General features: G+C 34.4%; 1 protein-coding gene across 3 annotated transcripts in view; it reads left to right on the top strand.

Annotated features, from left to right (window-relative positions):
• Fs (Follistatin) overlaps positions 1-11,099 on the top strand; it is a 34,461-nt gene extending 23,362 nt beyond the window's left edge. For all 3 annotated transcript variants that reach the window (XM_090110908.1, XM_090110909.1, XM_090110907.1), the window contains exons 3-6: positions 1,423-1,632; positions 9,629-9,844; positions 10,134-10,361; positions 10,851-11,099. In XM_090110908.1, coding sequence (XP_089967034.1) covers positions 1,423-1,632; positions 9,629-9,844; positions 10,134-10,361; positions 10,851-10,927 — 731 coding nt within the window. In that variant the 3' untranslated portion in view covers positions 10,928-11,099. The remainder of the gene's footprint in view (positions 1-1,422; positions 1,633-9,628; positions 9,845-10,133; positions 10,362-10,850) is intronic.
• The last annotated feature ends 2,272 nt before the right edge of the window (positions 11,100-13,371 follow it).

Here is a 13,371-nt window from a genome sequence, read left to right as displayed (position 1 = left end):
CTAATTATGCATTGACAATTGACATATTATGTTCCTACATACGAAAACCAATCTATTTTCTAAATATTAAAATTTTGTACGAGTAAGAAAATATTTTAATACATATAAAATTTAGTTTTCAAATTCTATGTTTATAACACATAACTAAGATTATATCTGTGTTACAGATAATTAAAGGTATTATTTACGTATAGGTAGGTACTAACTAGTGATCTGCGGTATAAAAAAATTCGTGCAAATGAATCTCATTAATATTGGAATCTAGCTCTCCTCTGTTGAAAACCAAATATTGAAGGATTACTTGATAATGTTTCATATTACGTAACTATCTACCTGAGTAATGAGAGAATTTATTTTACCAATAAAGATTTCATTTTATTGGCAATTATCTTAAACAATACCTAAGTCATGATTAGAATATATTATCCTTATCTTTTGACAAAGTATAATAAATCTGTTAATATATTTCTCAACACCTCTACATCAAATAATTTCAATACAATGGACAGCGTCGGGACAGCTTAACGTATAGTCAATACGATTTAAAAACTAGTGTGACCGGATCGCGTAATAGCTTCTCTTAGTCACACGTGTTCTACTGAAACTGTACTAAACAAAAGTGAAGCGTATATTGTACTTACGATTCATTTAACTGTGGAGAATTTTATTTCAAGCGCTTCACAATAGCTTATTAAGACCCATTGGCGGGGAAAGCTCTATTCAAGTAATGAGAGAGTACAGAGAATAATCCGCAAACTGCTCCATTTTGCGGTCATTCAGCTATAACTCTAGGTATTTTCAAGCTGGTTCTATTTTAATTACTATTATAAAGCGCGGGGAAACTACTTTAGGGTTGCGAGACTTTCAAGTGAACAGTTGCTTTGAGGAATCATAATGCATGCAGTTTGCTATGAAAGGCAATTGATACAATTGATGCAATATTATCTACTGTAGTTATGTGTAATGATAATTTATTTCAAAGATTTAACATAACTTGATATTTTGAAGATATTTGAAAGTTAAAGAGTTAAATTCAAGTATAAAATTTCACGCAGCATAACTTTTAATTTTTTGTCAATATTAACTAACGGGAAAAGGCTTATTTTATTAATTTAATTAATGAAGCTCTTAGACATTTAGTATCATACATATTATCTCTGGCATAGGGGGTTTAAATAGTTTACAAATAAATGATATTAGGGTCGTTCATACCTCAGACCTAACGAAGTATTTTTGGAAATAAAAAAAAAGTTCTATCCATTTCATCAGACAATTAGTGGATATATTTTCTGGTGCTAGCTACAAGATGGACGTGATCGAAGTGGCTGCGTTAGCTACTTATGCCATGTCTTATGGTTAAGCCAACATACTATCTAGAAGTACCGATATGTTTTGCGACTACTAACTACCAGTATATTATAGAATCGTGCGCCGGCGTGTCATGCGGCGCAGGCCGGCGGTGCGTGGTGCGCGGCGGCCGCGCGCGGTGCGTGTGCGCCGCGACGTGCCGCCGCGCGGGCTCCGTGTGCGGCAGCGACGGCAAGACCTACCGCTCGCTGTGCCGCCTGCGACGGAGGGCCTGCAGGCGGCCCGCGAAGCACCTCACGCTGGACTACCCTGGACCGTGTAGAGGTAGGTAACTTCTAGATTGGAAGCTAAAGCAGTATTTACGTATTTGTTGCTATGTATAATAAGTAATAACATAACAGCAGCAAGCTATGCAAATTCATCAATGCTTATAATTTAGAAAACATAAAAAAATACCACGGTGTCCCTCGCAGATCGAAAGACATAATGCAGACCGTCTCTGTGTACCTTTAAAAACTACTCTGGATATACCAGAGATATTTTAAAAGATTTACCTATATAGCCATACCATAGTCAATCACTGGATAATTCGTGAATTATCCAGTTTTACAGTAAACTTATAACTAAGACTTGGAACAAAATCTGCAGAGATGTTTCAGGTGCACTCATGTAGACGTTGTTATGTGTACTCAATAGATTTAGATTTCATCTTTATGTGACATAATTAATCGATCATGATTGAGTCATGGCAAACTAATTATGTTATCCTCATTTAACTTATGCTATCGCTAAATCAAGATAGAAGAAGAACTAGTAAGATAAACATAGCGCATTTCAAGATGACACTTGTTGCATGCGTAGCAACTTATCTTCATTTAAGGCCGCTCTGAAATAGAGCGATAATTGAAATATTAAATATATGTACATATATGCATATAATTTAAAGCTAGAATTGAAGCAGATTTTGATATGTATATTAATGAAGTTTAACTCAAGTCGAATAGGAGATTTCAATATAATTATTAATTAGTAAACTAAAAGTTCCGAAATCAATACAGTATCTAGTGTGACAGTAGGTAACAATAAAAATTTAAGTAATATTATTTTCCATGTATGATTTTCAATGTGGTTTTATATTAGGTACCTACACAACTTCTAATCACACGCACACATTTTCATTTTCTATCCTTTTAGAGACACTACATAAATACCTGGGTACGTTAATCTATCAAAGAAACAGACCATAATATAAGACTTAAACTTTATCTAATAGTAGCAAAATAACAAATTACCAACTTTTTGTCTAACTAGCACAGTCCGTTTCTTGGGAACATTCCAAGTAATTAGTCTAAGCTTATTTAAACAGTCTGATTATTTAATAGCAGATAAATGTCCAGAACTGCAGACACGATCATAAATTGCACCACATTTACCAGATATATTAAATAATAAAAGCAATGCATTTGGCACACTTCAAGCTCGATTTGATTATCATAATTAAATGAATTAATCAAATATTACTTGGGAGCAGCATTGCTTATAGAACATAATTGTAGGTACATAATGTTGTACCCAAATTAATGCAAGGATTTGTGTCTTCTAAACTAATAAAAAATGAATAAAAATCTACATATAAAATATAATATCAAAACAAGATGATAATTGAAGCGTTAATGACATTGAATTGGCTTTTTATTATTTTTAAGTAGGTTATTAAATATTTTATGGCCTTTAAATTAATATCATGTCTGCTGCTGATCTGGAATTTATGTTAATAATATGATATTTTATGCGTCGGTATATTAAAGACAGACTCGTATTAATGAATTACAGTACTAAAATCCATCGTGAGTTCAAAAGCCTAATTCGCAGTAATTATAGATTTGTTAACTAAGCTGGTTTGTTTTACCAGCATACATTTAAAGCTCGTTGAGGCTGACCTCCATTATCTGTGTACGCAAAGTTTATGCGCATTTCCTTTTACCTGCTATCTTAATGTCCAATAAATTCAACAGAACGCAATAAACGTGATAATCATAATCAAGCAGTTGAGCTATATTAGAGTATCATTGGCTCGATCGTAAATCATTATCGCACGTAGACACTAGTTACTGCCACGCGACGTATTAATTATTCGAATTATTCATAGGACCAGACGGTAACTCATTGGCCGTCCGCCTAGTAACAACATCTATCATTCTAAACGTTAAGCCACCTAGCAACCGTTTCCCGAGAACTATATTACAATTCTACAAAGTGTTGTTTACTACCTCATCAAACTTTACTGGCTCATTATTGGCGCGCTCAAGCTTGACAGGCGAGCTGACCCGACATGCTTCTCGCTTTTAAACGATTCGAACGCTCTCTGCGAGAGACACTCGTCGAGTTCTCATTTACCTCTTTCTGCCAGTCATATGGAACCTTTTAAAATATCCCGTAAGCCTCGATATGCACATTCGCATCGGAATAAATTTAATGACTGCAGATTATTATTCGACAAAAAGGTGATCGGAGCTGTCTGGGCGAGTTCTTTTATTTTTCGAGACGTGATAGCATAAAGATCTGCGAGATGACTGTCGCTGTCAAACTTAAATATTAATGGCGAATGGATTTCATTCGCGCGAATCATTGTGAAGGTTACAAAACTCAGTGTTTGCGCACAATAGCGTCGTTTACTCCGTAATGTTGCACATGCGAGCCGGGAGGAGCGGAGTGCATCAAGATCGCGCCGATTTCAATAATTTTTTTACGTCGTGCTCGACAGCGTACTCGCCTTTCCTCTCGTATTCTATAAAACTTTTCTATAAGGTGTTTTTAATGGTAGCCATTAATCAAACATGGGTTGAAGCGTTCTATCAATGGAGCACAACTATAATTACCGTCTGGTTTCTGCGGAGGGAAGCGCGGGTTTTGTTTTATTCACTCCCGCGGTCCCGCCTCAGAGCATTAATCCCTGTCCCGTAGTGACCGGACACTCCCTTGCTATCGCACTAGTAAATTGCCCGTTCCAAGAAGGTTGACTACATCTCTATTGGCATCGAACCCAATAATAGTTCATTGCGATGCGCGATGCATGCTGGAGCATCGCCTGAGGTATATGAATGGATGGTCCGACCACGATTATGGATCCAGTTTGTGTACTTTTAGTTTTGTGAACGCATAAGATACATGCGTGTGTATCATTGTAAGTGTATGTGGTGAGACACAATGGTTACGCTACGAAGTACGAAAGCAATGACTGTCCCGGCTTGGGCAACTTGTTTTTATCGATGGGTACGCCTTCAGTAAATGATGGCTAGCAAACGTAAAATGCACTCAAACACGCACGCAATACGACGCTAATTGTGTTACCGATAAGGCGGTCATTCATTGGAACTTCGCTGAATAAAATTTCTGGTTTTTGTTCAATTAAAGAAATTTAATACACTTAAAATTCCATAACCTTTCTTGATATGAATTCCGACATTATCGAGTCACAGTCCCAGATAGGTACAATTAATTTGTATACGTTTTAAAATACAGGAATTTTGTTATCTATTTGAACTGTATCGTGTTTTCCTTGACAAAATAAAGTATGCACTCATTTAATATTCGCTTGGAGGGCTGATGAAATTATTCGTAACCATATATTTCCAATAAATTATGCTACCTTTTCAATAATAAGCCTTAATAACACTTGTCCATATTTACATATTCTCTTTTTCGTTGCGTTTAATTCGCGCATTAAAATTTAAATTTATTCAGGTCATTAATGCCTATCAGTTATCACGTTAATATCTTTTAATAAATAAAACAAGCAGACTGGTATAATGGTTTCCTTCTTATAATAAGATATTATTTTTGTTTCACAAATGGAGATAATCTAAAAATATAAAATCTGATGATAAGAAAAAACTTGATTTAATACTTTTAATGACAACCTTTTTGATTTTTCGTGTAGGTAATTGGTTGAAAGAGATTTTTCATATAGGTATATTTTTAAACAAAAAGACCGTAGATATGGCTACGCCTTTGAGCATTATTAATTATTATTATAAAAACACTATACTGTATAATTCAAATTCCTACAATAAATATACCTAAACAGACTTAAACAAATTGTGCGCTGTTGAACATGTGACATTCAAACATTATATACAGAAAGAGCAACATTGTAACAACACAGCTCTCGGTTACTCGTCTTCTGCAAAGATCTTGCGTATGTGCTAATAACTTAAAACGACAAGCTAAGAATAGAATTATAATATTCCTAAACCTTCTACGCATATGTCTTTGCATTTATTTTGGGAAATATTTACGAGTTTGGAGATGAGTTGCGAAAGTAGAGCGAAAGTAGAGACAGTACGTAGTAGAGAATTGAGAGTAGACCGTCTTACTTTCTTCCTAAAGAGTTAAAAGTTGTGTTAATTTAATCCATACTAATATTATAAATGCGAAAGTAACTCCGTCTGTCTGTCTGTTACTCAATCACGCCTTAACTACTGAACCAATTTGCATGAAATCCTACGGGAACAGGTTTTTCTTTGAGTATGCGAAGCTGCGGGTGGAAAGCTAGTCTTGCATATTTGCGAAAATTCGAACGGAATTTTAATAATTTTAACAGATAGTTACTAACAATACTGAATAGAAGAAAAAAAAACGATTAATACAATAGTTGCTTTTACCAATAATAACTGTTTGGACTACGGACTACCTTATTATTAAGATAATAGAAAATTATAAATACCCTAATCGCCATAGAAACTAGTTTCAGAAAGAAAATAAAGACCTTCTGAATGGCACTAGAATTAATATTCTAGTTACGTAATCGCTAGGTTCAAAAGTGCTAATTATGAGCACACATAATTACAACGAGGAAATGCGTATGCACATGTAGCTTTGAATAATGGTATGTATAGCGGATGACATCCGCGAGCAAATCAGTGTAATTACGGAAACTGGCCACGCCAGCTACGCAACAGCCACGGGACTGTTAACAGATTTACAGTTCACACATTTCATTCCTATTTTGTTGAGACGTTTTGGCCTCAAATGTCGAGCTGTGGACGTGCCGAATATTCAAAAAATCGTATGGATTTAATTGCATTACTTACAACATTAAAAAGACTTGGTAGAGCAAATTTAGAGAATAGTCTAGTAATGAAAACAAGATGCATTTTGCAGATTTATGACTCTGAATCTTTCGTTGCATTTATTTTTCAATTATCTATCTATCTAATTTTTTATCAGACTCTCGGTTAATCCGAACATAATATCTAAAATCAATTACTTGTAAAATATTTTTAACGTTAAAAAACTAGGCAGTGCGAGTGTAGAGATGACTAGAGATTACTCTATTATCATTAGATAACAAGATGCATTTAGCAAAATTTATGAAATCGGAACTCCTCTATCTCTATCTATCATTGTATTTTCCAACTTTCCGTAAATCCGAAAATAACCAGTTCATAAAATTCAAATAGTAATAAATTCATGTAAAACAACATCGTATTAAACATTAACGAATATTAAAGTCTTTCACCGCGGGATATAATACGTAATAAAGTACGACTATTTATTTAAAACGTTGTTTAAAGTTGAATATATAGGAATACGTTACTATTCACGAGTGTACGGTAAAATATGACATGTCAAATATACATTTACCGAGTGCGTGGGTGGGTGTTTTGACAAATGCCGGTACGTACGGCTATCCGCTCGCAAAGCGTTTCGGTTTCGTAACAAGTCCTTTGAACAATTGTGCACGCATTGTGTAATGCGAACTAGGAAATGCAAGTAGAACGTATTAGTATATTTTGCAAGTACCCACGTACAGATGACAACGGTTTGAAAGTTCAGCCGGGGCGGTTACGAGTCGCAATCGTGTGGACTGCGGTTTACGATCAATTTAAAGCGTGTGAACTTTGTCGCTTTAGTGTTACAATATGTGCGGATTATTTTACAAGAATAGATATGAATATCTGGTAAAATTCCGATGTTAGTTGTAGTATAATATCACATATTATGTAATATGTAGATATGGACAATAAATGTACTTGGTTTGATTTCAATGAGTGCGAAAAGAGACATGAATTTATTATTGAATGGGACTTTACAAAATGAGCTTACGATTGATTTATGTTGGGATTTTAAGGTAGCCTTAAAAGAGCATAAAATAATAATAAGCAAAGTAACGAATATGTTAGCAACAATACCTTGGTTATCGATTTAACCATCGTGAAAAACTAATACTAAGTATATAAATCAATTTTTTTTTTGTCTATCCATAGTTAAATCCATACTTAGTAGTTCCGATTTCCAACTGGTAAATCATAATTGTCACAGTCGATTTTAGCCCTAGACCGGAACGGACAGGCCTCTTTTCAGCACAATAAATTATGAATATCACGGAACGATAACGTCACTATAATGGTTCTTCGCAGGATCCAGTTGCGAACAATCGGATGACTGATAGCAATCGCATCTGAATTTGAATGCATAGTGCAAGTTGGAACTGCTAATCCTAAGTTTGGTTCATAAGTTATAATTGACGATTAACCTATAAATATGAGCTCTGTGATTTAACTATTTGGTTTCCAGCTCTCTTTTCTCTGTATTTATTCTCTCCGTATTAAGTATATTTAAATTTTTTAAATATTAAATATTCTTTATTTTTGCCCTTTTTTCTTTTCGATGCAATATTGTTTACCTACAGAGCTACGGTAAATAATAAATATATTGCGACACAGTAAAAGTCTCAATTAAAATAACTAACACAAAAAAAAATTAATTGTCCTCCACGAAAATGACTGACAGAAACATCACGCAGTTAAGTACTACTTAGTAAATATGGAAAAATAATTTTAAACTTTTGTATCATCGAATGTTATTTAAAGGTTGATAAAGTATGTTCATTAAAAAGCAAAACCAATACATAAAACCGGTTTAAATAAAATATATTTACTGCTAAATCACCATACTACAATGACGTTATACCAACGGCACGGTACAAACAAAATTCCTAGACATCAAAATATTTGCGGCACCTACCGCATTTAGATGTACGAAATAAACATGTTTTATGATAATTGCAGTTCATTCACATGATCTATAAAATGATTCATGTGGTAACAAATATTCTATTATTGTGGCGCTAAAAGATAAAAAGTATTTCTTCACTATGTTTTACGACTAGGTACTTACCGTAAGATCTCTAAAAAGCTATGTGATTTCTTTCAGTAATTATTTCGGGATCTGTCTTTTGTTCTATATATAGGTGCACTCAATTTGTGTTTGTTATCAAGCGCCTACGCAACTTTGTACAAATACGTAGAATATAAATGCAACAAGCTTTTAATTATCACAAATACAACTGTTTGTTCAGAAGCGTTATCTCTTGTCAATTGATTAGCGTAGCGCGTAAGCTTTAAGTTTCTATAATGTGGACCCGACTCAATAAATCTACAGTTTTAAAGTAGATTTAATGTAAAGCGTACCTAGAAATCAATAAAGGAACCAAGTATGAGTTATATCCTTTTTATATCTGTACTCATTATTTATTTTTTTTTTTCGGGTATCTAGATTATTATAGGTATGCATGCTTTTAACTATCTATCAGGACAGAGCCTACAATTATAACACGGTCTTTCTCTATAACACGGTCACGGTCAAGTAGTTAAGTGACAAATATTTGATCAATTCGTTTTATATTCATAATTGAAAAACCAAAGCCCTTCTAAAAAGCGCACTTTTGTAAAGAGCTTTGAATATTTTACCACACTTCTCTTTAGTGTAATTGTGATAAAGCTGTATACAGCTTACATTTGTCTTTCTAGTAATATATTGATACAATATGAATATTTCCAACAATGCCCCAGTTACTGGATATTGTTAACTGATTGTGGCTCTGATTTAAGCACCACGAAGAAATGCAGGTATTCCGTATTTACATAAAATCTAAATTAAATTTGACGAATTATCATATTCTATTTCCCGGCAGCTCATGTTATCGCAACAGCCAGATATGAAGCAAATATACGCAGCCGCCGGCCCGATTCGTACCGTGATAAATTTGCTGTAATCTAAGCTCTAAAGTGGCCGCACTTGATCGCCGTCTAGACTAGACTAACTATCGCTCTATAAACCGCAATACGATACAATCAACTGGGAAAGGCGTCAGATATTTACAGAACTCGCTCGTTTGTCCGATTTCTACTCCGTTATTATGTTACATTAGGCGTCGTATTTCCCGCGTAACTGTCGGTATGATTTTTATCTGGTGTGAATTATTCGTTCGGAGGGCGTGCGATCGCGGCAGTTGAAAGTTTTTGTTTGTTTTCAGTGGGCAGCTGTGAGGGAGTGCGGTGCGGCGGCGACAAGCGTTGCGTGTTGGACGCGGAACTGGGAGCGCACTGCGTGCGTTGCGGCGCGTGCAGCGTGGCGGGCGCGCCCGTGTGCGCGGTGGACGGGCGGACGTACGCGGGCGCTTGTGCCTTGCGGAAAGCGGCGTGCGAGCGGGGACGAGCGCTACCACTTGCCTATAAGGGAGCGTGCATTGGTAAAAACAAATTATTATTTAACAATGAAAACTTTAGACCTCATTCATATCAGATTTAATTGATAATTTTTACAAGAATCTTAAAATGGATTGATCTAAATTAATTACCTAGTTACGTATTCAATACTGTATCTAACGTCCAGCCAATAACATCTGCTAAGTGATAAGGCCATCTAACAAACAATACTGTGTTTTGATGTAAATTGTAACAGAATTTGCTTTATATATAGTTCTAATGAAGAGTTAAATAACCGTGTATCCCTATTTCCTAACATAAACCGTAAACCAGCGAACGCGACATGCTCGTCCATCTGGTGCGGCGCGGGGCAGCGCTGCGTGCAGGGCGGCGCGAGCGGCGCGCGCTGCGTGTCGTGCGGCGCGTGCGGCGGCGGCGGCGGCGCGCGGCGCACGCTGTGCGGCTCGGACGCGCGCACGTACGGCTCGTGGTGCCGGCTGCAGCGCGCCGCCTGCCACGCCGGCACGGTCGTGGACCCGCTGCACCCGGGGCCGTGTAAAGGTAAATCCTAGTTACTATTATACCTTTTTTTTTTCATATAGTGGGGAAATCTTCCAAAGATTATAAAGATATAGAAGAAAGAGCCGTGGGTTATGTCGGATTCTTACCGACTAAAACCCCACTGTGTTCCGTCGAGCCGCTTTAATGATGGGGCCGCGGGTATTAGTTAGAATTCTTCCGCGACCAGTTACTATTATACCTAGTACATTTGAGCTTGTAATACTTGCTATTCGCGGGTAGAAAGCGATGTTTGTTTGAAATGAGATGGATACATTTTTTGGAGATTTTTTTATTTGAGATTTTTACTATAGCCCAAGTAGGTATTAAATTTAATGGTATTGATAAGATTCGGAAATCTATGCAGAAAATACAGTGTTATGTTAATTTATACTTATTAGAATCTGAAATTGTAGATAATTATTTATTATTTGGTTATTAACTCAAGCAATGTTGTAATTAATTAATAAATCACGTTCGCTTCACTTGCAGGCACTAAAAATATAACGGACAATATTGTGACTGATGAGAAACATAGGAAACATGTGGATACAACGAGGGTTCTTTAAATGTTGAGTGCTGTTGATAGCTTCGGATGAATAGTGTCGGTGGCGAGTGAAAGATGCGAGTACAAGACTGAGGTGGGCCGCGATAGCCCACGAGCTTGTCCAATGTTTGCGTGATTGTTAGAGCAAAATTGTCGCCAAAGCTACAAGAATTTACACATTGTCTACACGTGTATGATCAATTGATCACATACCTTCAATTTTACTCTCGAATTATAGAAATAGACAGTGTAGATTTTTTCTGTGGTAGCGGTATTTAAAAAAAAATTGTTCGAATTTAGAATTGTCTCGAAGTTGAAAAAACTTCAGACGAATTGTAAACTTTCAAACTCACTTCTAGAAACGACGAGTTTTTATCTCGATCGAATGTATTTAGATGAAATTTTAACCTGATACACTGTTTGTAGATAAATAATATTTCTATAATTTTTAACTATTAACACTTTTACATTATAAAAATTTGAGCACCAAATCGTACTTAATATTTAGTCAAAATGTTATAATTTAGAAGTGTAGTTAGCACAATATGGTACTTCTATGATGTAGGTATTTCGTATTCTAGAAAATTCTATTTTCCGTCTTGACGACGTCACCACTGTGAACGAAGCTTGTAGGATGAACTTTCATCGAACTGACATTTTTAATTTTATTAACTTTTAGTACATATTTTAAGACTTTGATTATTTTCACGACATATGGCGCTTATGCAATATTTATTATTAAGTTATGAATTATAATGATCTAGTGCAATAATGTTATTGAAAATTGTGTGAAATTTATGTTAACGTGTTTTGTTTTGTGTTTTTTTTAATATAAAATTTGATTTTGTATCGCAAAGGTCATTAAAATTTAATTCGAAAATATTTAAAATATGTTGTAGAATACTTTTTTCAGTATTATGTCTATGTAAGATTTTAGAATATTTTTTTAATTATTAATTTCGGAACATATTACATTGAAAAAATTAAATGTGTTATAGAATGTAGTTAAAAGTAATTTATTGTTACTTTTATTTATATCCAAAATATTTCAGGACGCGTGGATGTAGTGTGTAATATGTTTAATTGATCTTTTGAAGTGGTTCGGCTCTCGTACACGAGTCTTGCTTAGCTTTAAATAGTTGAGTTAAATTATAAGTTTATGAGTCCACATTAGTCTATGCCAATTTAATTTTAAATCAAGCTTAATCGCGTATTAATTTCGCTCACACTGTTTTGTAACCAACATTATCCAAAGATGTTTAAAATTCACTCGACGTAAAACAAATGGTCTCCGAGCGGTTACACTTTGCCTGTTCTTAAAATTTATTTGTGTATAAAATAATAAGTATTTATAATTAATATTGTATACTTTATAAGTTAAGATTATTTAACACTATGTGGACACTTGTGCAAAAACACTATTGTCAATTATTTTCCTAGTAGGCGTAAATGTTATAAAAATTTAGGTAGACTTGTAAATTATTTATCAAAAGTATATTATGTAGTTCTTCACGCATTACGGTTGTTGCTTGCCGTTGACTGTAGTCTATTTAAATTTAAAAGACGATTCATATTTTCTTATGTTTAATTCTACCATTTAATAACGCTAACAATGTCTAATAGTTATGCCTTAAGTTTATCTTTAAAGCGAATTGTTTATGTATTTCTCGAATTTAAATAAACTTTAATGGTGCATTCAAATTGGAACGTTTATAAAATTAAACCTTACACGAGCCGGCTGCACGAACGAAAAAACATTTCAAGTTCAACTTTCATCAGTAAGCCGACTTTACAGACAACCAATTTTTTAAACATAAACAAAATACTCATTGTAGTATTGAAACTGGCCTAAAATAAATTCAAATTTTTTTTTTTTTATAAAAAAAAAAGTTCTAAATTTGAATGCACCCAATGTTCCCATAGATATAGTCCACAAAGACCAGTCAGTTGTAAAAATCCACAAGCTTACGTAAAATATTTCAAAGTCGATAATCTGAACTACTTATAATATTAGCCAGTGTACGCGTACTACTTGAATTGTTATCTTGTTTCAACTTTGTTGTGAACTACTTGATTGTTGTAGTTAACGCAATGAACTTAGAGATGATGTATAATATATTTTTCTTGTTTCTTCATAAATATTTTACACGACTTTCGTTTTTATTTACCTGTACCTCCCCAATGTATTCCATTAAAAGAAAAAAATCGAGTAAAATCAAGTAAAACAAGAAAAATACTTAGTTACATACAAAAATCTGGACACTCCAAAACAAAAATACATTGAAAGTATGAATTTAAATGTTTATTAAATATTCACATAACATATTATATTTTCTCATATATACATACTACATATAATAAAAAAAATACGTCAGAATGCACATGGATACAAAAAACACGTTTAAAAAATTTAATTTAGTCATATCACTCATTTAAGTCATTTATGTAGAAATATATTTATAGTGA

This window comes from Colias eurytheme, chromosome 16 (assembly GCF_061535395.1).
Source record: "Colias eurytheme isolate Ceu_HAF_F1 chromosome 16, ilColEury1 Martin Lab GWU primary, whole genome shotgun sequence".
Taxonomy (NCBI): domain Eukaryota; kingdom Metazoa; phylum Arthropoda; class Insecta; order Lepidoptera; family Pieridae; genus Colias; species Colias eurytheme.
This window is presented reverse-complemented; position numbering and strand designations above follow the sequence as displayed.